This window comes from Rhinolophus hipposideros, assembly GCF_964194185.1.
Source record: "Rhinolophus hipposideros genome assembly, chromosome: 17".
NCBI lineage: Eukaryota > Metazoa > Chordata > Mammalia > Chiroptera > Rhinolophidae > Rhinolophus > Rhinolophus hipposideros.
In genome coordinates, this window is record NC_138063.1 from 51,092,258 (window position 1) to 51,119,909 (window position 27,652).

Consider the following 27,652-nt stretch of genomic DNA (forward strand, 5'->3'; position numbering starts at 1 on the left):
TTCCCTCCCCAACTTCTGCTCATTTCCCATGGTTTTATTCCACATTACCTTCTTGTTCAGAGATTCCATCTAATGGTAATGTTTGCTACATACAAATAATTGCTTCTTGCTATCCTGCTGAAAACTCAGTTATATCAGAAAGCCAATCATGCTCTAAAACATAATTACAGTCATGGATACCTGGGTAACTCTGTGTCACATAGTGCCCCCCACCATACTTTCAGACACTCATTAATTACCAGAGTAGAGATTCTGTTACAAGTTTGCAGACACTGATTTTATTACTTAAACAGAGTGCCGAGTGGACAAAGTTGAAAATGCCAGTCATTGTCAGAATTATTCACCTTTTTCTTAATCTTACCTTGATTGTAGTAATCTAACCTTGTTTATTAAGCAGCTGCTATAAGCTTCCTCGCTTGCATAATTCAACTTTACCAAGGAAATGCTCCATCCTAATAAATACAAAAGCTACTTTTAGAGTCTACTGTAAAATAGATTAGGAAATTTTTAAAAAGACAGTGATATATTATTACCCACTGGTGTTTACTGAGTGCATTTCTGTGTCACAAAATACACAAAATGACCAGATTTTGAAGCCTTATTTTCTGAATGTGATAGCAATAAATTGTTAACTATTCTAAACATATTGTCATAATTTGTGAAACTCATTTCCTCAGTTTAATGTTCAGGAGTTATGGAATATGACTATTGTATGCATATATGGACTTGTAACAGTTAATAAGTCAAGAGATCCAAAAACACAATTATGTATTTTGGTTTACCAGAATATAACAGAAATTGTTATTAAATGGATTATGTGATATAAGGAGGAAGAAGCATCATCACCTAAGGAAGTTGTAAAGCAAACCATTTAACATTAGAAGCATGAAAACTGCAGGAAGACGTTATATGGTGTGTTTAATTTAGTGTCAAAATCTGTATCATATTTGATCATTAGGAATTTAGACTTGGTAGAGCATTTTGTAGGGAAAGGAGTTTGCATATTAGTATACCTAACATTAAAGATTCCTCCATTTAGCATGTAAAGAATATCTTCTTGCTTTCTAAATGGCATTTTTACATCAGTTTCAGTATATACATTAGGTAACGGGTTATGCCTAATATGGAAAATTGTGACCATGTATAACCCAGAAAACTTACTTTATTTAACCAGAGCTGTTAGCAGGTTAAATACATTTTGGAACTTGTTCATCAGCAGCATGAACTGTGTTTGGTGTTTAGCACTTTTTTTTCCCATATCCCTATGATATCAGTGCTTAGAAGAAATGAAAAGGCACTGTTGTGCACAGAACTGAGCATACAGCATGATAGGCAATGAGATACTCTTTTATTTAATGACCAGTTAAAAGAAATTGCATTATAGTGTTATGCATGTTCTCTCTGCTTTTTCTCCTCTGCTTTGTGACATACTTGGTGCACTTTATAAATACAGTTCGGAATTTTAATTTTTCAAACTTTTTCTAAATATCACCAGCCATTTTTACCTGAATCTTAAACAAAATCTCTACAATTCACTTATTTGAAAATTAGTACTTTTAAATCAGATTTAATCATGTTTTATGTGGGTTAATTATATCAACCCAGTTCTAAATTCTAAAGCTTAAGAATTTTTAGTTCTAGTGGAGTGTTTTTCAAAGAAAAATATGTATGTCAAATTTTGCTAAGTGGAGAAAAGGAGAAAGAAGTTGTTAATATCTAAATTACCGTATACTGTAAACATTCACTCTTTAGCAGTATCTATAAAAATTACATAGTTCTACATTTTTGACTTGCTCGTATATCAGAAAAATAAATGGGAAATTGTGGGTAGAGCTGAGATGTTCTTTAGATGTCTGCAACTTAATAAGTCTTTAAATTTTGTGTTACATAAAATAGTAGTCTGCTAAATATCTCTCTTTGAAATTCATGTAAATATAGTAGTCAAGAAATTTCAAGTATATTTGCTGAAAATATGTAAAATTATTTATTGCAGATACCAAAACTAATAGGTTTTTTTGTTTAAAATGTTAGCTTAATGCTTTTCCTTAAAAACTGAATTTCTACCAGTACCTAGCAACTTAAAGTGAGTCTGTCACATAATTATAGTAGTTGAGATAATGCTGAATATTTAAGACAAACTCTACAAAGGGTACATTTGGGCAGAACCCTTAAAAAAACAGACCTTTGACTTAAAAAATATTAATTATATATGCATATGTTTAAATGAGTTCACCCTTAGCTATATCATGCTGTCTTCAGAAAACTGTTTTTTCTAGTCATGGTTAAAAGGACCTCCATGTAATAATATATATTTATGATGGAATAGCCTAGACTGGGTGATTTTTGTCAGTTTCCTTTAGTGACATCAAAATATTTGTAGTGATGCCAGTATTTTCAGAGGTTGGAAAGATCTTGATTAATTTATACTTTATAGAATGAATTTCATCTTACTGACATTTTCGTGCAAAGGCAGTGTATAACTAATTGAGGGAGTATATGGAATGTTGTGAGACTTGATTTTACTTTTTACGTAGATTTTGCTTTTAGACTTAATATTTTCAACTGTTGATTATATTTTCTTACCTTCCCACCTAACCTCTAAACTCATAACTGTAATTCTCTTATCCTATATCTATTACTGAAGAAATACAGTGAAAATATGTTCTCATATGACATACTTATTTCCAAATAGATATATAATTTCTTTTGTACAGTAGAATTAAAATACCTAACTAACCTTTACTTAGGAAAACTGAAGTTTAAAAATGGAGCTTTAGATGAGACTATATAAAATTACCTAAATTTTATTTCCCTGTCTCTAAGCTATATTTCTCAATAAATTTAGGGATGTGAAAGCTCTAAAGATTTGTTCCCTAAAATGCAAATGTCTTTTTTTTTAATGTTACTTCTTTGGGTAGGTAACATAAATAAGTTATATCTATATAATTATTAAATATATTAGTTGTGGTGAGTGAATTATTGCAGAGCAAAGGCACAACACAAAATAGACATAAGAGGCCTACAACCGTTGTGAAATACTCATCCTAATGAAACCTCAGAGACTCTCTGAAACTCGGGAACGGTCTCAACAAAAGATTGAGATTAGAGAGAACCACAAATCACTACAAATAGGCTTCTCACTCAGGAGTGAGGCCTGTTATAAGTATTCTCTACAAAATGCCGAAGAAACAAATTTTTCCCTTTATCAATATGAAAAGAAATCCAGAGATTTGAGGGAAAACAACTGAAATGAAAGACAAGAAGGGCCAAGATGAACAAATAGAACAATTGATCCTGGAGAATGTAAATAATATAGGAAGCAGAGGGGTAAGTTATTTTCAGTATCTTTGGAGATTCTTGGTGGGCAATTGATCCACTAACCATAACAAAAGGCTGCTGTGAAAAAGTAGACCAGGAAAGTCATTAGAATTCAAAATATTTGTCAATACTGAAAGTAAATATTTTATACAGCACTAAGCGTTGCTAAGATCTAAGAGGTCTAAGAGGAAGGAATATATAAAACATTTTTTAAAAGACATTGGATATGTGAGAAAAAGGGTAAAACCACAAAGCATATGCAAGATATATGTCTTACAAAAATACTTTGTAAGCATCTTACAAAAAAAAGAGCAAACGTTGGGAAGAAAAACTTTTTTTTAATTGAAGAAAATGCCCTTTAACCGAAGAAAGACTTATGTTTTAGATCAAATGGTAATGTTAAAAAAAAAATAAAAGACAAGGTAAAATATCTCACATCTAGATACATCACAACTTTAGTGATGAAGGTTTTTTAAAATATGAGGTGTGATCCAAAAGATACGGTGAATGTTTAAATTAAAGAAAAATTTATTATTAAAGAAAAATAAATAAAAAATTTAAATTTAAGAAAAATTTATTAAAAGACACATTGCCATTAATCCCCCTCACTTTAAGCAAACTTATCCCATCATTCTTGCCACTTTCTGAAGCAGTTCTGGAAGTCCTCTTTCTTGAGTGTCTTTATCCTCAATCATGACAGTGTTCCATGTCACACATCACTTCTGATAGGGCAATTTCTGTCAAATACAAACATTATGGGGTGTCCTCATCCACCTTATTCACCGCATCTAGCACCGTGTGACTTCTGTTTCTTCCCCAAAGTCAAAATGACCATGAAAGGAAAACGTTTTGAATCGGTTCAGAACATCACTGCATCCAGAGCTAAAATCACTCATGAAAAAGGACTTCCAGAACTGCTTCAGAAAGTGGTAAGAACAATGGGATAACTGTGTTCAAAGTGGAGTATTTTTTTTTAATTGGGGAATATTGGGGAACAGTGTGTTTCTCCAGGGCCCATCAGCTCCAAGTCATTGTCCTTCAATCTACTTGTGGAGGGCACAGCCCAGCCCCAAGTCCAGTCGCCATTTTCAATCTTAGTTGCAGGGGGCGCAGCCCATTATGCCATGCAGGAATTGAACCAGCAACCTTGTTATTAAGAGCTTGCGCTCTAACCAACTGAGCCATCGGGCCACCCTTCTGGCATCTTGGCGGCAGCTCGTTGTCTTCAATCTCGTTGTGGAGGGCGCGGCTCACTGGCCCATGTGGGAATCAAACCGGCAACCATGTTGTTAAGAGCTCACGCTCTAACCAACTGAGCCATCTGGCTGCCTGAGGAGGAGTATGTTGAGGGGGATTAATGGCAATGTATATTTTACTGTAATACATTTTTTAAATTTAAACATTCACTTCAGTTTTTGATCACACCTCATACTGCAAGCTCCCAGAATCAGAAGGAAATGTTACCTACAAAGGAAAGAGACTAGCATCAGATTTCTCATTCTTAAATATGTTGTTAGAGCTATAGTTACACTATCTATGAAAAACTATCTTGAACCTAGAATACTATTTCCAACTACCTATCACTCAAGAGTAAGGGTTAAAGAAAAAACATCCTTGGACATACTTTATATTCTCTTTCTGAAAAAAATTATTCAAATAGTATATTTTCAGTGATACAAAAATACATGTCTAAAAGGAAGATATGAAGACTAACTCAGGATTTTGATGAAAAATTCTTGTGACAGCAATGAGCAAATGGCATATTTTAGAACACAATGTCGGAGATCTTTGGGAAAAATGTTATCAATGAGAGAGTATATGACCATACTCGTATTGTATGAATTAGATTCTGAGAGGTCATTGTATTGGTTATATGAAGTCCTATTGTCTAATCTGATAAATAAGAAGAAAGGCAAAAACTCCAGGGAAAACAAACTATATGAACAAGTCATGGGCTAAATATGAAACAAGCTAAAATGGGACATGTGGGGGGGCTCATGGAATATAAATATATTTTCTGAAATGACCATAGTAGATCTCCTTTGATCAGGTAATTTAGAAGATCCAAGAGGACAGACCTGAGGTTTAGAAATTCTGTTCACTTTATTATTTCTAAGTTAGTTAAATTCAAATAAAATTAAATGTAATGCTTAAAATAAGTTATGAAGAATGATTTGGGTGGTGGGAGTATTTTTTTTTAATTTTTAGTAAATTTATTGGGGTGACATTGGTTAGTAAAATTATATAGGTTTCAAGTGTACATTTTTACAATACATCATCTTTGCATTGTGTGTTCACACAGAGTCAGTTCTCCTTCTGTCACCATATATTTGACCCCCTTTACCTTTTTCTTCTACCACCACCCCCTTCTCCTCTGGTGACCACTACATTATTGTCTATATCTGTGAGTTTTTGTTTGTTTGTCTCGTTCATTTGTTGCTTTCAGTTTTGTCCCACATGACTGAAATCATATGGTTCTCTACTTTTTCTGTATGACTTATTTCACTTAGCATGATAATCTCAAGATCCATCCATGTTGGCACAAATGGCAGTATCTCATCTTTTTTTATAGCCAAGTAATAACAAGTGTTGGAGAGGTTTTGGAGAAAAAGCAACCCTCATACACTGCTGGTGGGAATGTAAATTGGTACAGCCTCTATGGAAAACAGTATGGAGGTTCCTCAAAAAATAAATTAAAAATAGAGTTACCATATGACCCAGCAGTTCCTCTTCTGGGTATCCACCCATAAAATCTGAAAACATTTATCCATAAAGATACATGTATCCCTATGTTCATTGCAACATTACTTACGGTGGCCAAGACAACCACTTAAAGTGTCCTTTTGATAGATGATCGGATAAAGAAGATGTGGTGTATATATACACAGTGAAATATTGGCCATAAGAAAAGATGACATACTGTCATTTGGTGGGATTATTTTATGGGTGACTTTTCTTTGCTCATTTCTATTTTCCTGGTTTTCTAACATGAACTGTTTTATAACAAGAACAGTAAATGCTATTTGAAAATAAATGAAACAAAACAATCTTAATAAATAAAGATTACCGAAGAAGTATAGCTTAGGACTTTTTTTATGCACTAGCTTATCTGAATAAAATAACATAAACACCATTCCAAATGTAGAGATTGTTTTAAAGTAGTATTCCTAGTATTAAAAGAATACTTAAATCTGATGGAGTATATTACACACACACAGTAGGCTTTCGATATTGTAGGCATTTTTAAAATGGAAATCAAGTCATTAACCATCATTTTTTCCATTCTTCTCTTTGAAATGGCTGTCTTAATCATAAGAGCTCAGATTTTAGTACTCCTATACTTTCTAGGTTTGATCCCTGTATCTCTAATATTGGACTAGATAGTTAACCTGTATGTGCTCAGATTCTACATCTTTAAAATAGGGATTAGATAGTACATACCTCATGGAGGTGTAAATAAAGGCTAAATGAGTTATGTTAATAACCATAGAATATTGACTTACACAAAATAAGCACTTAATGATTAGCTTTAAAAATAGTGAAAAATCTGAAATAAAGTGATCACAGTAGACATGTCCAATGTTTAAAATGAAATATTCAGAACCATACTTTTATATAACATTGCAGCTTTATAATCTTTAAATTTTAAAAATACCATTTGTTTTGTACATCTGAAACTAATGAAAAAATATATCGTTTGTGTTTACCATTGTAAAGTTGGAAAATAGAATCAAGTTAACTGGTTTATAGTCAAAGTAGTCAGGGCAAGGCTTTTCTTTTTTTATGCTTTATTAAAGTACAATTAATACAGCATTATGTAAGTAAGTTACATAATGTAATGATTTAATATATGTCTATATTACAGATGATCACAGAAAGGTTAGGTAACACATCCATCACCTCACTTAGTTACATTTGTGTGTGTGTGTGTGTGTGTGTGTGTGTGTGTGTGTGGTGAGAACTTTTAAAATCTGTTAGCAACTTGCAAATGTACAGTACAGTATTAACTATAGTCACCATGCTGTACATAACATTCTCAAAACTTTTCAGTTTATCACTGAACCCTTTGACCACTTTTCCCATTTTGCCTATTGCCTGAGTTTTGTTGTTGTTTGTAAGTTGTATTACTTAATAGTCACGAATTAGGTATTTTTAATCTATCTTATTTCATGTATTTATGGAATATGTAAATCAAGATATATATATCTAAGATGTGAATATCTCAAGATCAAATAATAGATAAATGGCAAGTTTATATTTGAAATTCACCTTTAACTTCAGGTGGGTGTGTTTAAAGCATTATGTTACTGCTTTTTTCTTTTTTATTCAAAGAATTTTACATGTGAATCAACAATAAACATCATTTAATATTATACTTTATTTTAGATGCTAGTTTTTATGGCAGAGTTATTTTCTCAGTATACTCAATCATGAAATGAACACAGAAGTACAGGCATCGGTTGCATGCTTATGGAATGATCACAGATTATGCCACCATTTTACAGTGTGTATAGTTTGTTTTGATGATATTCAGTACCTTTTGTGTACTTAGAAGTAATATAGCATGATGATTGTGAGTACCAGTTTTGGAGTCACAGAAACTTGGATTTGAAGATCTCACTCTACCACTTGTTAACTGTTTGGTCGTGGACAAATTTTTTGTTAACGTTGTTACATAGTAGTATTCTGGGCACATAAGATAGATATAAAGATGAAGAAAACCTCTAGACTTGCATAAATGCGGTATTCATTTTAAGCTTTCGCCAAGGATAATTTTCAACAAAAAGTTTTCTTCAACTTGTTAAGTTGTAGAAACTTTTTAAAAATTATTATGTAGTACCATTAAATTACAGTTAGCAAATGAAACAAGAGTTTATGTAATTGTCTCTCATCCTCTACCCACATTCCCATTTTCCTCTCCCTTCTTTGAGGAATACTAAAAAATATTTTATACAAGTGGTTGTCAATTATGACTAGTGCCTTTATCTATAAAAATATAAATTCCACTAGACACTAATCTAAGAAAATTCTTAGTTTATTCTATTTCTTCCCCCCCTCACTGACTTCCTCCTTCCCCTCCATGAAAAGTCTATATATCTACATGTGTTCTTTGTTTATTTGACAGACTGGTAATTTCCACTACCTTCTTTCTAAAGAACCACATTCCTCTATTGTAATCCTATAATTGAAATAAGTGCTGGGAGTCAGCTTGAATTTTTTTGTCTTCAATCTTCCGATACAAAGTTAAGCAAATAGGAAAAGTTACGGGATTCAGCTTTGGTCTTTTTAAAGTAACATGTTTGCTTTTTTGAATTTGGCAATATTTGATTTTGAACATATATTTTATTTAAATACTTTTAATAACATTTTCCTCTTTTTTTCTAAGCAGTAAGTTAATATTTATCACATGCATGGTATATGCCAAGGTATGCTAGGCACATTACATAAATTAGTTTATTTAATCCTCACAACAGCCCTGTGAGTTAATCCTTAATTACAGATTCCTGACCTAAGCAGAGTACCGATTTGAATATAGGGCTAATGGCAGAACCCGTGTACTTTTCCATGATACCATACTGATTGTTACTGATTATTAAAAGTTCCGAATCAGATGATTCTGATGTCAGCATATAACTGTAATATGAATATATTGAACTTTATTCATTAAGTTTATTTGACTTAAGGATACCTGTTATGAAGTGTGCCATGACTAAACTCTTCATTATATTTGAGTGTAGCACCTTCTGTTGCACAAAAAGTGTTCTGAAAATGAAATAAAGTAGCTGGTGTGTTTTGTTTTTTTGGTTTCTGGCCATAGAAACTGCCATTAACTCATTTAAAATCTTTAATGAAAGGATACATGTTCATATATAATGTATTTCTGAAAATATGTGACCTGATTTTGTTCAGAAAATTAAGAAAGTTATGTTTAAAACGATACAGTACATGTTTAGGGGTTTTGGGTTGTTTTACTCTGTACATTGCAGAATGTATTCATTCTTTAAAACATTTTAAAATAGATTAAAATTTAATTATAAGCAAATTAATGTTTTTACTTTCATTATAGAAATTTTCAAATATGCAAAAGTAGAAAGAATAGTATTGTGAACCTATATGTACTTCCCAGTTTTAATAATTACCACCTTATGGCCAATCTTGATTTGCCCCTCTCCATTCTTCCCTACCCCATCATTTTGAAATCATTTCCTTTGAGAATGTTTCATAGGTTTCTCTAAAACAGTAAGATTTTCTTAAAAAATCGAAACTTAACCATAATAACATTATTATACCTAACTAAAAATTTTTACTATTAAATATCCACTTACTGTTCCAAGTTCTGATTGCCTCATAAAATCGTAATTTTTTTTTACTTTTTCAAAATCAGAATTCAAATAATGTCTGTATATTGTGATTAGGTAATGTCTGAGTATCTTTTAATCTATAGCTATCCCGTTTCCATTCTTCTGTTCTAACAATTTTTCTGTTGAAATAACCTGATCATTTGCCTAGTAAATTTTCCCAAAGTCTGGATTTTGCTCGTTGCATCTCTGTGTTTCATGTAAGGACAATTATTTTTCCAAGTATATTCTTCTCAATTTCAAATTTTCTTAGTTTTCTTACAATGAGTTTAATGGTAAACTGACTTTAATGTTGGGAAGAAAGAGTTGCTTGTGGTGATTATCAGGGGATTTTGATGGAGGTTGAGGAGGAGATTATTTTAATGGTTCTGATCAATTTTCTTAATTGTTGTTAAGACTGAGGTGAACATTAGGCTTCTTTTGAAATGAATTTGTAGCACTTAGTATTGACGTAAACTCTCTGTATTAACTTATTAAAATATTTTACATGCTGATTTTACCTATAATTTTAAAACATTTTTATCACTACTTTTCAAAATGTTGACACACCGTATAAACATATATCTACATACTCATATATAGATACATCTAGTATTTTCCTTCACAATTGAACAGTCTTCATTTCAGTGAACTGAAAGAGGGTAAAGATTTGTTACTTTTATTACATCTAGCAGTTTCCATCTTTATCTTAATTGTATTACTAGTGTCAGCAATTTTTTTTCATTTTCATTACAAACAAAATACATATGTATTCAAATAATTGTACAAACTCCATTATATAAACATGGTGGCACTGTTTAAAACTAAATTTCTGATTAACTGAAAAAGGTTCAGCAGCTGATATAGAAAAATCTGAGCTTGGTATAGGAAGATAAGGTGAGCATTGGTGGTTTAGTATAGGAAGGTAGGTATATTAGTGCGAAATGTGTGAAAGTGCAGGCTGCGTGAAAGCCAAGGGTGGCTTAAAGCAAATCATAACAGATCTATGCTCTCCCTAGCAGGTGATATGGGAACTAATGGCAGGTATATGGACAGTTTGCCAACTCTTCAAATTGCTGAGTTAAAAGGAGACATCAGCAGTGAATTAGCCAGTCAATGGCAACATCATTTGCCACCTGGATACTATACAAAATTACAGAATGGATAAATTCATACTTCATGTTTATATCCCTTTCTACAGTCCGCCTATCCCACTTGATTTCTTAATAAAGTTCCAAAACTTCCTATTTGTACATTTATTCTACATTCATTAAGCAGTTACTACATACTAGGAATTATGAAAGTCCCTAAGTATAAGTCATAGACTTATATTTGAAGTATCTGTTGAATAATGTGGAAAACAGAAGCAGAAAATTACAACTACCTCACTGGAGGTTACCTTCCCACAAAGAACTTCCAAATTTCCAAAAATAGGCCTTTTTTCTCAGCACTCTACCAACCCTGTCATCCTCCATCCCACAAATATACAGAAGTTTTTCATTCTCTGGGTGCTATAGATTTAAGCAGATGCTGTTAATTGAGTAGTATACCTTTGTAAGTTTACAGAAAGATGAATCGTGTGGGTGTATGAGGTGTGACAATTAACTTCACGAACTTGCTACCCTACGCTTACATGGGCAGCACTGTACAAACAGCTCTGTAAGGTTTCATAACCTTGGTATATCAGTGTCTCACAGCTGTGTTCTTGACATGTGGCTCTGTCTTGCTGAGTGGCATTCATCATTATTGCATGTTTTTTTGTGTGCTGTTGCAAGAATGCCTGAGCTTGAATTAGCAATGACCAAACATTAAATTTCTTGTTAAATTTTGCAAGAGTGGAAGTGAAATCAGGGACATGTTAGTTCAAGTTTATGGGGATAATGCCATGAAGAAAACGGCAGTGTAAAAATGGATTAAACGTTTTTCTGAGGGGAGAGAACGCGTCACTGATGAAGAGAGGTCAATAATGAGCCGAATTGGCGAAAACATTGCAGAAATTCATCGAATTGTGCGTCAAAATGGTCGGCTGACTGAGAGAAGTATAGCAGACCAAATAAACATCGGTAGAAAAACAGGAAAATCTTAACTGAAAATCTTGGCATGAGAAAGGTGTGTGCAAAAATGATTCTGAAGGAGCTCACCGATGGACAAAAGCAAAGGCAAGTCTAAGTTTGCCAAGACCTTTTGGAAAGGCAAGACGATGTTTTGGGTTGTGTTATCACTGGTGATAAAAGATGAGTGTACCAATACCACCCTGAAACAAAGTGTCAATTACACAATGGAAGTCAGCCAGTTCTCCACGACCAAAAAAGTTCCATCAGTCCAAATCAAGAGTCAAAACGATGTTGCTAACGTTTTTTGATATCAGAAGAATTATTCATTATGAATTTGTACCAGCTGGACCAAGTTAACCAAGTTTACTATTTGGAAGTGCTGAAAAGGCTGCATGAAAAAGTTAGATGAAAATGACCTGAACTTTTCACCAATAATTCATGGCTCTTGCATCACAACAATGCACCAGCTCACACAGCACTGTCTGTGGGGGAGTTTTTAGCCAATAAACATATAACTGTATTGCAACACCCTCTCTAATCACCTGATCTGGTCCCCAATGACTTCTTTCTTTACCCGAAGATAAAGGAAATATTGAAAGGAAGACATTTTGATGACATTCAGGACAACAAGGGTAATACAACGACAACTCTGATGGCCATTCTAGAAAGAGTTCCAAAATTGCTTTGAAGGGTGGACTAGGTGCTGGCATCAGTGCATAGCTTCCCAAGGGGGGTACTTTGAAGGTGACCATAGTGATATTCAGCAGTGAGATGTGTAGCACTTTTTCTAGGATGAGTTCACGAACTTAATTGTCTGACCTCGTATGCATATATTTAAGCACTTATCTAGAATAGGTGGATGCATTTGGGAGTATTGTGGAGCAGGTAGCCTTCCTTTTGCTCCTTGCCTTTTCTGGGAGACAGGCAATCTTTGACCTCCCATATCCCAGTGTTCAAAATAACAGGGATAAAAAAATCACAGACCTTTCAGAATGGTTTCAAACCACTGATATTCCTAAGGGATGAATGAGAAGTTAAGTTTACCTCCTTCCAAACCATTCCAAATAAACATACTACTAATATTACCAAGTAAATACCAATGCAAACATAGCCTCAAAACAAATCCCCTACCCAACATCCTCCCCACAGCAGATTATTACCCCTAAGCCATTTCTGTATATAAATTCTTTAACTCTTAAACTGCTTCTCTCCCTGACCACTATTCTAAAATATCTCCTGGTTAGGGATAGTGGAAGGGGGGTTGGGGGGGGTTCACAATGTGAGGGATATAAATGATGAACGTCTAAGTATTACCTTGTCTTGTGCACCTGAAACTAATAAAAAAATTTAAAAAAATAAAAAATAAATAAAAATAAATAAATAAGAAGAAAAAAATAAAATAAAATATATCCTGGTTAAGTAATTGGAAAATGATAAAGAGCAACTGATCAAAATGCACATAAATATGCATGGAAGTTGGTGGAGGAGGAAGTAGTATACTGATATGGCTGATGTATGTAGCAAGAAGGAATGAAAGATGGGAAACCATGTAGAATACCCCATAAAATTAGACAGAACATTTTGGGCTATATCCCCTAATGGTGAGGTAACTTTGGACAAGCTACTAACTGGTTGTGACTTTGTTTACATGTCTCTTAAATAGGGATAATTGCTGTTGTGAAGATCAAATGCATAGCAAACAATAGCATTCAATAAATGGTGGTAGTAGTGGAGATAATGCTTCAGATTTTGAAAAGTCTTAAGCCGTTATCTTTGGAATTTTTATTATATTCTAGAGTTGAGCACCCTCAGATGAAAAGAGACAATGTGATATATAATGCTGGCCACATTGTGGTTTAAGTTGATAACTGATGTAGGCAAGAATAATGAGAAACCCTAGTTGGGACAGTGGTCATGAGAATAGAGAGACGATGGATTTAAAAGATAGTCCAGAGATTGAAACTTTGAACAGTTGTATTTAGAAGTTGAGGAATTGAGAGAGTTGAAAATGGTCTGAGGTTTTTGGTTGGAGTAAGTAGATTGTTTGTTACATCACAGAGGTGGAATATACTGGTTTTACGCAGCAAGAGGAAGCAGTTGTGGAAGAGAAAGTAATCAGTTGAATGTTTTCAATCTTGAGTTAAGGTAGTTGAAAGAAGCCCAAGAAGTTTCAAGTTAGATAGTTGAATCTCAGAGGAAAAGTAGAGCCTTAGACTTGACTATAAGTTCTTTATGTTCAGGGTCGTAGTATGTTTAGCTTTGCATCATCACCCACTCCTGAGATACGTATATGTGACATTACTAGGATAATTATATTTTCTAAAAATGTATAATTATTAAGATAATTCACACTGTTTTAAAAGCCCAGCATCTGCTGACTTTTTTTATTGGTCAGGCATGTGAAATGTAATTAATTGCTTTGTCAAATGTATGCTGATTATTTTGGAGAGATTTTGAAGGAAGGATTTATTTTATATACTGGCATCTACCTGCATCAGTCACATCTTCATTTGCTTATTGCTCCTTTTGGATACCGTACAAGAAAAGGTGAAAAAGGAGAAAAAAGAAAAGATGGAAATTTCTGGTAGCCATGTAAGGAAAAAGTCAAGCCTGAGAATCATAGTGATCTCACGTAACATTTAGCTATTCTCTGTCACTAGTGTTAGTTGCCAGTATCTGAAAGTGTCCTGAGATGTACCAGAGCAACTTTCAAATATACCATATTTTGCTTTGTATATTTCACACTTTTTTGCCCAAATTTGTGAAGGAAAAATAAAGATGTGCATTATATACATGGGTAATACTAATGCCCTATCTATATAAATGTTTTTAATTCTTTTATTCATGTTTATGAGTTAAAAGTGTAACTCTAGAAATCAATAACATTATCTGTATGCAAAATAATACCCTGGAATTTGATAATTGGTTTTGTTGAACTTATGACAAACTTGAAAGGACAAAGTTCTTGGCTTTCTATGATATGTAAATATTGTAAATTTATTACCAGTGTGCAAAATTTCTTGTACCTTATATCTGTTCTTTTGTTTTATAATTGTTACATAAAATTTTTCATACCAAAATACGTTAAAAGATAAATGTTAAAATTCCTTTATAATACAAAAAACAAGTACCTAATGGTAGACAAATAAAATTTTGAACTAAGAAATTAAAATGAAAGATTTTTTTTTCCTCTAAAAGTTTGGGCCAAAAATGTGAGTGCGCATTATACACTGGAGAACATTGTACCTGGGGATGCATTATACACAGCAAAATGTGGTATTTTAAGTGTTTTTAATCAATTAAGCTCCATTTTACTATTTGGCATTTTTAGTCATGGAAAAGTAAAATGCTTTAATGAAAAATTTTACATGTTAATGATTGCTTAATCTGTGGTGTTCTCATTTTCCTTGTAGCTTCCCAAATGAAATTGTTGCGATAATAAACATTAAAAAATTTTAAATGAACTTTTTGTCAGGAATAATTTGATAAAATACTTAAGTACAGTTTCAAATTTAGTGATTAAATAGATATTAAAGACTAAAACAATTGAAACAAATTGAGAAATAGTGTGATGATAACCATGACCGTTTTGACTACAAGAAATTGAGAATATGGAGATTCTATGTAATTTTCTCACTGTAAACAATTATCTCCTAAGAAAGGCAGAACAAACATTTTTAAGTTACTACTGCATTAGAATTCCAAGACTGGCTTGATCTATATTCCTGGGCAAAGTAAATCAAAAGGTTTAAGGCTGCTTAGGGAAGAAAAGGGATTTCAACCTGATATGCAAGTGAGGTGACATCACATAGGTGTAGTACCTTTGCTGAGATCACAAACTAACTGGCTTCTGGTCATTGCTGCTGGAGCTGAGAACCAGTGTGCAGAGGAGCCCGCCTAATGGGTACATATGACTCAGCAACCAGAGCCAGATTACAGTCCTTCACTGTGATAATTCCACACTCTTACCATGGACATTAATTAACACCAGGGTAACTTAATTCACTTTAGAACTGACATTTTTGCCTTTTTAAAAAGTATGAGTCTTTTAAAAAGAACCACAGGGAGAAAGGCATATCTGCATTGAAGAGCATTGCTTAATTACCTTCAACTGATGAATCAGGAACACAAATAAACCTTGCATCTCTGGACACATGTATACCATGTTTCCCCGAAAATAAGACCTAGCCGGATCATCAGCTCTGATGGGTCTTTTGGAGCAAAAATTAATATAAGACCCTGTCATATTTTAATATAATAGACCGTGTCTTATGTAATATAATAATAATATAATACCGGGTCTTACAGTAATTTTTGCTCCAAGAAACGCATTAGAGCTGATGATCTGGCTAGGTCATATTTTCAAGCAAACACAGTATGTGTAACCCTTACAGAAATTGCATTTCTCATTTAATGCATATATTCAAAATGGTAAGCACTAGGATTTAATAAGTGAAATATACATAAGATTATATGTGTAGTATAATTTAAGTAATGTATAAATATGCATAAGCGGGAAAAATAAGGACCAGAAGAACATAGGCTGAAGAAATTATAAAGTGGTATTACACTGGAGGAAATACAAACACATAGAAAAATGAGCCACATTGATAATAAAAAAAAAATAGTGACACCATGTTATACCTATTAGTGAACTTTTTAAAGCATGTTTTTCCTGATGATAAAAGTAATACATCTGAATTTGGAAAAGACAGAAAAGCTTGAAAAGAAATTTACCCATAATTTCTCCAGCCAGTTTACTAGATACTATTTTGATGTATTTCTCTTTTTTCCTACACTCAACATACAGACATAAAAGGATATACTGTCATTTTCAAGTTAGAATATATACAAAGATTTTTCTACCTTATTAAATATCTACAACATCAAATAATTGGAAACAACCTGACTGTCCCCTCAGTAAGAGCATCAGTTTAAATGATTATGTATTAACTCAATATAATATGCAGCCCTTAAAAATAGTAATGAAGGAAATATAATTTCAAAATAAAATGGCTGTGATCTGTTAAATGATAAAAACCCATATATGAAATGGTATACATGCTGTGATTTGAGCTGCATGTTTATGATATTTTCATGCCATTAAATCCTACTTGAAATTTCTATATATTCTTCGTGCCTCAACTTCAGTGCTTCTCTGAGAAGCCTGCTTTCCTTCTCCAGTTCTCCAAGCAGACGCTTTCCCAGGTGCACCCTTCGGACCTAGTATTTACTTCCATTCTAGCAATTTTCATATAACTAGCAATTTTATATAACTGTTAAGAGACAGAACTGTGTGTTTTTCATCTTTTCACCCCTAGCTCCTTAGCACTATGTGCCTGCCTGGTGGAGCATAATAAATATTTATTGAAGACTGATTCTAAGTATAGAACTGAGGTTTGTAGGATATACAAAGAAAAAAAATCATTCCCACTTTCCAGTAAAACTAATCATTAAGTGAGAAACAAAACCATAAATAATTAAATCCTTGGAAACTACAAATGGAGAAGTACTTAAGAAGGAATATATAAATAAGGCATTAACAGAGAAAATAACACCTGTTGTATAAGTACATGTAATTTTTGTATTCATTTTATTGGGACCAAAGTAAATACTCCCAAAATAGATGTTCCTTTTTTGCAACAAAGTTTTATAGTTTGATACTATGATTGCAATATTGATAATTGGGAATGGAGAATTATATTTTTTTACATATATACAAGCAGTTATAATGCCAAAAATGTTCTTTTTTTAATGTGTCAACATAACTATATCACTCATTGGCATCTGGTAATAATAATATTGTATTAGAATATTACCACCTCTTCTAGAAAAACAAGATTGTGATCTCTCTAGCGCTCCTCTACAGTGCCCAGTACTTTATAGACTCCAAAATATTTCTGGAATTTGAATTTTCTTGCAAAGAGAATATTTGAGCGCTAGATCACTTTAGAGGAAGTTTAATGTTTTAAAATAAATTTATAATTTTAATATTAAATACTTAGTAAATGAAGTATTTAATTATCATTTTTCAATGAGTTTAGTTCCCCTCACCCCTACCCTCTTGGTCAGAGGCCTGTTTTCTTTTCCTTTAGTTAGAGGCCTGGGTTTTCAATGAAAGGCGCCATGTATACAACATACATTTCAGCTAAGAAAAGATGCCCACCTAAAAAGAAAAAAAAAATCTTTTTTCTTAAAAATGATACTATGTAATGGAATCTAGCAGTACTTTGGCTATATTTATGCAACAGTTTTGATGCAATTAAAATTTCATGTACTTAAAATAAATTTTCATGTACTTAAAAATATATAAGAATTGAGTCTGTTATTCCCTTTATTACACTATAATGTATATTAGTATCAAGTCCACATTACTATAGATAAGAAAACTAAGGAATGGAGTAGCATTTTTCAAATTGTGTATCTGTTTATCTGTTAGCTTGATTATGTAATTAAGGGATATATTTCTTTTGATTTTTCTGATTTCTTAAAACCAGGCCGTCATTTCTTGTATAGTCAAAACCATTCAGATTTACTGTCCTTTATGGGAATCACTTGATCCTTTATGATTTCACTAATAAAAATTCTGAAACATATAAAATAATCGGTGATGTTTACTTGATTAAACCCTTTAAGTTAGTAGTTCTTAATCTTTTTTGCATCAAAGAATCTAGTTAAATATTCTCTCCAGAAAGAAAAATATACATATATGTAAAATTTTATAAAACATTACTTGCCAGTGTTTCCCCTGAACCCACCCAGTCCCCTGGGTTGTGAACTTCTGTTTTATGTTGTTCTTTTTTATATTATATATTTGTAATATATGTATTGTAAATTCAGTATATCATGTGTATTTGAAGTGTCAAGGGATCTCATCCTGAAGCAGAATCTTTATAAAGGTTTTCCACAACACTGTAGCAGAATTCTCACATATTTCTATTGCATATATAAATGTGAATTTTTTTTCTGAATTGTTCGAAATATTTACTGTGGGTGCTATATTTCTCTCTCAGTCATATTTTCCTGATGATTGTCTTTTGGCCAGCAACAGATTTTTTTTTTCCTCCCTTATTCTAGATTCTGAAGAGGCTCGGTCTGTAAACCCTTCCAGTGTTGATGAAAATATTGACTCGGAGACAGAGAAAGACTCTCTCATCTGTGAAAGTAAACAGTTAATTCCCAGTAAAGCACCTCTTCCATCTGCCCTTGATGAGTATGAGTTCAAAGATGATGATGATGAAGAAATAGATAAAATGATTGATGATAGGCATATTCTTAGGAAAGAGCTACGAAAAGAGAATGAATCTGAAGTAGAAAAGAATAGTTTATTTGCAAAACAGGATAAAGCTTTCTATCCTAAATCATTTAAAAGTAAAAAACAAAAGTCATCTAGGGTTTTGTATTCAAGTTCTGAAAGTTCAGATGAAGAAATTCTTCAGAACAAAAAGGTTTCTACGCCCTGCCCAGTCCCTGAAACATCAAATTCTGATGTACAAACCAAAAAGGAATATGGTGTTTCGAATGAACACAAACAGAAAGGCAAAGTGAAAAGAAAATTAAAGAACCAGAACAAAAACAAAGAGAACCAAGAGCTGAAGCAAGAAAAAGAGGGGAAAGAAAATACCAGAGTAACAAACTTGACAGTTAATACTACACTAGATTGTTCAGAAAAGACCAGAGAGGAGGGGAATTTTAGGAAATCTTTTAGCCCAAAAGATGATACATCATTACATTTATTTCATGTTTCCACTGGTAAATCTCCCAAACATCCTTGTGGACTAAGTGAAAAGCAATCAATACCACTAAAACAAGAACATACCAAGACATGTTTATCACCAGGAAGTTCTGAAATGTCTTTACAGCCTGATCTTGTTCGATATGATAATACAGAAACTGAATTCTTACCAGAAAGTTCAAGTGTAAAATGTTGTAAACATAAGGAAAAAAACAAACATCATAAAGATTTTCACTTAGAATTTGGTGAAAAGTCAAATGCTAAAATAAAGGATGAAGATCATAGTCCAACATTTGAAAATTCAGATTGCACGCTGAAAAAAATGGATAAAGAAGGTAAAACATTAAAAAAACATAAATTGAAACATAAAGAGAGGGAAAAAGAAAAGCATAAAAAAGAATTTGAAGGTGAAAAGGAAAAATACAAAAATAGGGATGGTGCTAAAGAGCTGCAGCGGAGTGTGGAATTTGATAGAGAATTTTGGAAAGAGAATTTTTTTAAAAGTGATGAAACTGAAGATCTGTTTTTAAATATGGAACACGAGTCCCTAACATTAGAAAAAAAATCAAAGTTGGAAAAAAACATAAAAGATGATAAATTGACCAAGGAAAAGCATGTGTCAAAGGAGAGGAACTTTAAAGAAGAACGAGAAAAGATTAAAAAGGAAAGTGAGAAATCCTTTAGAGAGGAAAAAATAAAAGATTTAAAAGAAGAAAGAGAGAATGTACCTATAGATAAAGAGACAGAATTCAGTTCTTTAGGTATAAGTGCCAGTGAGGATTCTATAGGGTTACATTCAATGGAAAAGGAAATAGAAATTGAAAAACAAGAAAAGCATATAAAAGAAAGTAAGGAAAAATCTGAGAAACGATTTCAAAGTAAAGAAAAGGACATTGAGAAGGCTGAAAGAAAAAATTCTGAAAAAGAGAAGAAGATAAAACATGAACATAAGTCAGAGAAAGACAAATTAGATCTTAGTGAGTGTGTTGACAGAATAAAAGAAAAAGACAAGCTATATTCACATCACACAGAGAAATGTCATAAAGAAAGTGAGAAGATAAAAAATATTACTACTGTTAAAAAAACTGATGACAGAGAGAAAAGTAGAGAAAAGATGGATAGAAAACATGACAAAGAAAAACTGGAAAAAGAGAGGCATCTAGCAGAAAGCAAAGAAAAGCACTTGGTGGAAAAAAAAAACAAACAGTCAGATAATAGTGACTACACTAAATCAGAAAAAAGCAAAAATAAAGACAGGGAGGTAGATAAAAAGGAAAAATCTAGAGATAAAGAAAGTGTAAATATAACTAATTCCAAACACTTCCAGGAAGAGAAGAAGACAAGTATAGCAGACAGTAGTAAAGCACAACATGAAAAAACTTTATCCCTTAAAGAAAAGACAAAAGATGAACCTTTGAAAACTGATGGAAAAGAAAAAGATAAAAAAGATAAAGATATAGACAGATACAAAGAACGAGACAAATATAAGGATAAAATTCAACTAAATAGTTTACTCAAACTAAAATCTGAAGCAGATAAGCCCAAACCTAAGTCATCACCAGTATCAAAAGATACTCGACCTAAAGAAAAGAGGTTAGTGAATGATGATTTAATGCAGACAAGTTTTGAGCGAATGCTAAGCCTTAAAGATCTAGAAATAGAGCAGTGGCACAAAAAACATAAGGAAAAAATTAAGCAAAAAGAAAAGGAACGGTTGAGAAATCGTAATTGTTTAGAACTTAAAATAAAAGATAAAGAGAAAACAAAGCATATGCTAGCTGAGTCCAAAAATAAAGAACTTACTAGGTCAAAGAGTTCAGAGTTGACTGATGCATATACCAAGGAGAAACAAGCTAAAGATGCTGTAAGTAACAGATCACAATCTGTCGACACCAAAAATATAATGAATTTGGGGAAGTCATCCTTTGTTTCAGATAACAGCTTAAACAGATCTCCTAGATCAGAAAGTGAAAAGCCGGGTCTCAGCTCCAGGTCTGTATCCATGATTTCGGTTGCTAGTTCAGAAGATTCCTGTCATACTACAGTGACAACCCCAAGGCCGCTAGTTGAGTATGATTCTGACTTTATGTTAGAGGGTTCAGATTCCCAAATGTCCTTTTCCCAGTCACCTTTTTTGCCAATTGCCAAATCTCCTGCCCTTCATGAAAGGGAGTTGGATATCCTGGCTGAACTACCAGAGCGGATTAAACCACCATATACAAGCAGACTTCCAACACCCCATCTCCGATCATCTTCTGTAGAAGATGTTAAACTAGTTATAAGTGAGGGGAGACCAACTGTAGAAATTCGAAGATGTAGTATGTCATCTGTCATTTGTGAACATACAAAACAATTCCAAACAATATCAGAAGAAAGCAATCAAGGTGGCTTAGCTGTGCCAAGAGATAATTGTCCTTCTCCCAAACCTGAGGTATCCTCACATGTGCCTGAAAGAGAACTTTCAAATGTGTCTAACATACATTCCAGTTTTACAGCCTCTCCAACTAGATCTGTAAACAGCAAATATATTTCAGCTGATATAAATGTTATCAAGAGTACTGCTCCAGTGGGCACTTTAATGGACAGTCCTGTGCATTTAGAGCCATCTAATCAGGTTGGTGTGATCCAAAATAAATCATGGGAGACGTCTGTTGATAAACTGGAATCGTTAAGCACCAGTGACTTTATCTGCCCAAATTCTAGTACACCTGATCAAGATTCTTCTGTTCAGGATTTTTGTAATTCTGAGAACAAAATATTGAAAGAACAGAATACTGATTTTTTATCCCTGCACCAGACTGAACTGCCAGTAAACTCGTGTGCTCAGGATGCAGCGTCCTTCCTGCCTTCACAGCAACCTTGCTCTTTCCACAGCCAATCACTTTCAGATGCTGAATCTATTTCTAAACATATGTCTTTGTCATATGTTGCCAATCAAGAGCCAGGTATTTTACAACAGAAAAATGCAGTTCAAATTATCAATTCTGTTTTAGATACTGATAGTGAATCTACAAAAGATACGGAGAATATTTTTGCCCTAACAGATGTTCAAAAGACAGGTACCTTTGTACCAGTGTACTCTGAAAGCACTATTCAAGAAGCCTCACCAAATTTTGAGAAGGCTAATACTTTGCCTGTATTACCATCAGAAAAGGGCTTCAATGGAAGTGATTCCTCTTCCCAGCTAAATATACATTATGCTTTTAGCAAACTAATGTATAAGTCTTCCAGTGGCCATGAAGTTGAAAATAGCACTTCTGATATTCGGGTTATTGCCCATGAAAAAGAAAGCAAACTGGAGAGTTTGGTTTTAACTCATTTGAATGATAAGTGTGATTCTGATTTATGTGAAATGAATATAGGGATGCCAAAAGGAAATCTAAATGAACAAGATAATCCAAAACTTTGTCCTGAAAGCGAAAAGTGTTTGCTTTCCATCGAAGATGAAGAATCACAACAAAGCACTTTATCAAGTCTGGAAAACCATTCACAACAACCGGCTCAACTAGAAATGCATAAATATGGTCAGTTAGTCAAAGTAGAATTAGAAGAAAATGCTGAAGATGATAAAACCGAAAACCAAATCCCTCAAAGGATGACAAGAAACAAAGCAAATACAGTGGCAAATCAAAGCAAGCAGATTCTTGCTAGCTGTGCACTGTTACCAGAAAAGGACAGCGAATCTTCATCTCCTAGAGGAAGAATAAGACTAACTGAAGAAGATGATTCTCAAATTCACCACCCACGGAAAAGGAAAGTGTCGCGTGTACCACAGCCTGTGCAAGTGAGTCCCTCTTTACTACAAGCAAAAGAGAAAACTCAGCAGTCTCTGGCAGCCATTGTAGATTCTCTAAAACTAGATGAGATTCAGCCATACAGTTCAGAGAGAGCAAATCCGTATTTTGAGTACTTGCACATAAGGAAAAAAATTGAAGAAAAGCGCAAATTGTTGTGTAGTGTTATTCCTCAAGCACCTCAGTATTATGATGAATATGTGACATTTAATGGATCATATCTCCTGGATGGAAATCCTTTAAGCAAGATTTGCATTCCCACAGTAAGTAACATCACTTGATATACATCTGCAATGCTATTCAATAGAAATATAATGCAAGTCACATATGTAGCTTTAAATTATTTAGCAGTCACATTTTTTAAAGTAAAAAACAGGTTAAGATTAATATTTTATTTAACCCTATATATCCATAATAATTCAAAATATAATCAATATGAAAATTATTAATGACATATTCTGTATTTTTTGTACTAAGTATTTGAAGATGTGCTTAATGGTACATCTCAATTTAAACTAGCCACATTTCAGAAAGTGCTCAGTCATGTGTGGTTAGTGGCTACTTTATTGAACAACACTGGTCTACAGTATTTTGTTTTTCCTTACCTGTTTTTTCTTGTGTCCCAAAGGAGGTATGTTTTTATTTCTTTAAAGGGTAGTTCTTCTAAATGTGTTTTTGATCCCATTCCTTCCAGTCTTCAATGGAACGTTCCTCTATTAAAACACTTCTCACTAGTATTTTTCAATTTTCGCTCTCCATTGGCCTTTATCTACTCACTCTGAATTATTGGGTCTCCTTCATTCTGGAGAGAAAGTTGCCCCTAGACTGCCAGTTCACCAAGCTCACCCTTTCTCTTCCCTTCACTGTTGCACTCTTGGAGAGTAGTCTGTGCCTCATGTTTCCTGTGTATTACTTCCTATTCATCCCTTAACTGTCATGCATTGGCAGTGGTCACCAGTGCTTGTAATTGCCAGATTCGTTGGCCTCTTTTTCCTTCTACTTGATCTCAGTCACGTTTGACATTGTGACCACCTTGGTCTTCAAAAAATCCCCCTCTGTCTCCACCCTGGTCTTTAATGATTGTACTCTCTTCTGGTTACCTTGCCTCACTGACTAATCTTTTAATGACTCTTCTATGCACCCTTTATCTAAGTTCTCTGGGAATCAGTTCTTCAGTTATCTTTTGATCAGTGTGGTCTTCCGTATTACTATGGTTTCAGCAGTTTTCCATATGCCAGGTAATCCCCAGAAAATGTTATATAGCCAAATCTATGAGGTGTGATCAGAAAATATGGTGAATGTTTAAATTTTTAAAAATTTACTACAGTGAAAAACACATTGCCATTAATCTCCCTCAAAATACTCCCCCTCGCTTCGAACACACTTATCCCATCGTTCTTGCCACTTTCTGAAGCAGTTCTGGAAGTCCTCTCTCATGAGTGTCTTTAGTTGTGCTGTCATGGCTGCCTCGAATCAATTCAAAACTTACCTTTCATTTGGCTTTGGGGAAAAGCCAGAAGTCATATGGTGCCAGATCTGGTGAATAAGGTGATGAGGACACACTATAATGTTTTAATTTGACAGAAATTGCCGTACCATAAGCAATGTGTGACACAGAGTCTTTCTGTTGTGATCACAAAATATGGTGAATGCTGCTGCTGAGTGCCATCCAATGGAAAGGCAGAGATCTTCAATACAGAAAGCAGCGCATCAAACCTTAGTAACAGTGTGTGACAAGTTTCAACTTGTTCGGTGCAGTCAGTCGGGTGTGAGCTATGGTTGATAGAGGGTGTGTTTTAAGGGGTGCCGTAACTCATCCTCCATCATGACAACACTCCATGCCATACATCGCTTCTGGTACAGCAATTTCTGTCGAAAAAAACATTACGGTGTGTCCTCATCCACCTTATTCACTGGATCTAGCACCATGTGACTTCTGACTCTTCCCCGAAGTCAAAAAGATTCAGGACATCAAGGCAGCCACGACAGCGCAACTAAACACACTCATGAAAGAGGACTTCCAGAACTGACTGCTTCAGAAAATGGCAAGAACAATGGGATAAGTGTGTTCAAAGCAAGAGGGAGTATTTTGAGGGGGGATTAATGGCAATGCATCTTTTACTATAATACATTTTTTTAATTTAAACATTCACCGTATTGTTTGATCACACCTCATATATCTGTTGACCTCCAGAATCAAATATAGGTGCCTCCTGGTCATCTTCACCTAAATGACATTCAGACAACTGCCATAGGTTTGGTGCCCCATGAAGCTGAGATGATGTGCAAGAGGTTTATTGGTGAGTGCTATTAGGAACAATATAAGTGTGTGAGGGAAGCAGAATTGGGCAGTGAGAAGTTGAACTGAAATGTAATTGCAACAGTGACCTCAGCTGAACCCATGAGAGCTCTGGAGTAGGATTGCCTTTCTGATAAATAGCCTGCACTCACGGAGGAAACATGACCTTGGCCATACCAACTTGCTTCCCTGAAACATAATTCTTAACTCCAGTGAGAGCTAGCTGTCAGCCCCCAACACTCCTAGGCACTGGTGGATGAGTAGCTCATTCCTGAAAGGTAGGGGTGGGGGTGGGAACCTAATCATGCTTGATGGCATTCACTCTGATCTCAGATTTCACACAGCCACAGGAGTGATTTATCCCTCACTCTCTCAAAAACAAGTCTTTATTTGTTAGTGATGATACCCAATATCAGTCACCAAATTCTAACCATTCTCTCTACCGTAGAACGTTCTCCAGAATCTATACCTTCTACCACTGCCTAGCTTTAGGGCCTTCGTCATTATGTCTCACTTAGAACATTGCAGCAACTTTTTTTTCACTTCTTTATTTGTTCTATTCTCTTTCTGCTGAACTAATCTCTTTTGTTATTAAATTTACTCCTTCAAGAACAATAGCACTTTAAAGACGTCAGCTGTGATTAGCTGGCTTGTCATTGTCCACAGTTTAAAATCCACATCTAAGCATAGCAAAACCATTCATTTCACAGTCTTACCCCAGTGTACCCCTCTGGCTTCATTTTCTCACTACTTCCAAACTCAGCCAATATTTTCACCAAACTGAACTCACTCTTCTACAGAAATCTCTTGTTCACTACTTTTGGAACTTTGGTAGTGCTGTTTCCTCTACTTGAGGTGGTGTTTTTGCCAGGCCCCCTTTTTTATCCTCTTCCATGCCTTTGTTCCAGCTATGATGTCACCTGTGTGCAGAATCTTATCAAAGCAGAATTGCTTGTGTCTTTCTTATACTCCTCCTCCATAATATTGTTTACATGTCTGCTTTTGTTAGCTATAATCTGATTAAGAGTTAGGACATTATTTATCTATTGTAGAGTGAGTCCCAAATTTATCTTCAGCCCTGAATGCACTACGATTTCCATAACTGTGTATCTAGCTGCTTTTGGACAATGTCCCCCAGTATCCTTAAAATCATTATGTCCAATACCAAACTTAATTGTATCTCAAAGTGCTCTTTTTGCCCCCTCTGCTTTAGTTACTATCACTGCTGTCTAATTTCCCAGGCTGGGAACCCAAAATTCAACTTTCACCTCATCCCCTCTCCCCATCACATCAGTTACTAAGTCATATTGATTAATCTTATTTCCTTTCCTCTTCTCTTTCTTATCACTGTCAGCAAGGACCTCATTAACTCCTTAAGGTGTTCACTCACATATGTACATATTGCATAGTCAAATATTCAAAATATCACATATGCAAATAATTCGTTAACAGCGCTAAGCATTGTGCCAACTGGATGTCAGAAATGAGCATCACAGACATTCTGAACAGTTGCCAAAGGTTCTAGTCTAATCTCTTATGTCAATCTCAAGCCTTCTTATTGTTTGGATTCCTTATATAAAACTCAGATCTGATTATGTGACTACCCAGCTAAACATCGTTAGAAACTCCCAGTTTTCTATAGACCAAAGTCCCCATCGTTGTGTACAGGTCCTCCATCATTGTGTACTTTGCTAGGCATGGCTGCAATTACTGCCCTACGTCATGGTCCCCAGGCTAGTCTATGATGTTTCACATCAAGCCTTTGCACATGTTCCTTCTTTCAAAGTCTAGTTCAGAGAAGATCAAAAAGTTCGAAGAAAGATGATATTTTTTACTCTCACATTCACAGCCACAAAATATACTTGATACTAGTGCCTTTTAAATCTTAAAAGATAGATTTTTTTATTACCCTACTAGTTAATAAGCAGTAGTAGTAGATTTAAAAGAATAGAGTTGTAAGTAAATATGTCATTTTTTCAAATTCTTTTCAGCAAAATAATTTGTTAATGATTTAATGAATATACACTAAAAATTTTATTGTTTATTTCTCCTTAAAGAGTAAGAAATTTTAACTGAAATATGTTGTATCATAGGCTTGAAATATAGGTAAAACT

The 27,652-nt window shown here is 34.0% G+C and overlaps 1 protein-coding gene across 3 annotated transcripts in view; it reads left to right on the top strand.

The window, feature by feature from the left end:
- The window catches only part of ANKRD12 (ankyrin repeat domain 12), a 130,561-nt gene that overhangs the window by 86,926 nt on the left and 15,983 nt on the right, over nt 1-27,652 (top strand). For all 3 annotated transcript variants that reach the window (XM_081079025.1, XM_081079027.1, XM_081079026.1), the window contains one exon: nt 18,788-23,502. In XM_081079025.1, coding sequence (XP_080935151.1) covers nt 18,788-23,502 — 4,715 coding nt within the window. The remainder of the gene's footprint in view (nt 1-18,787; nt 23,503-27,652) is intronic.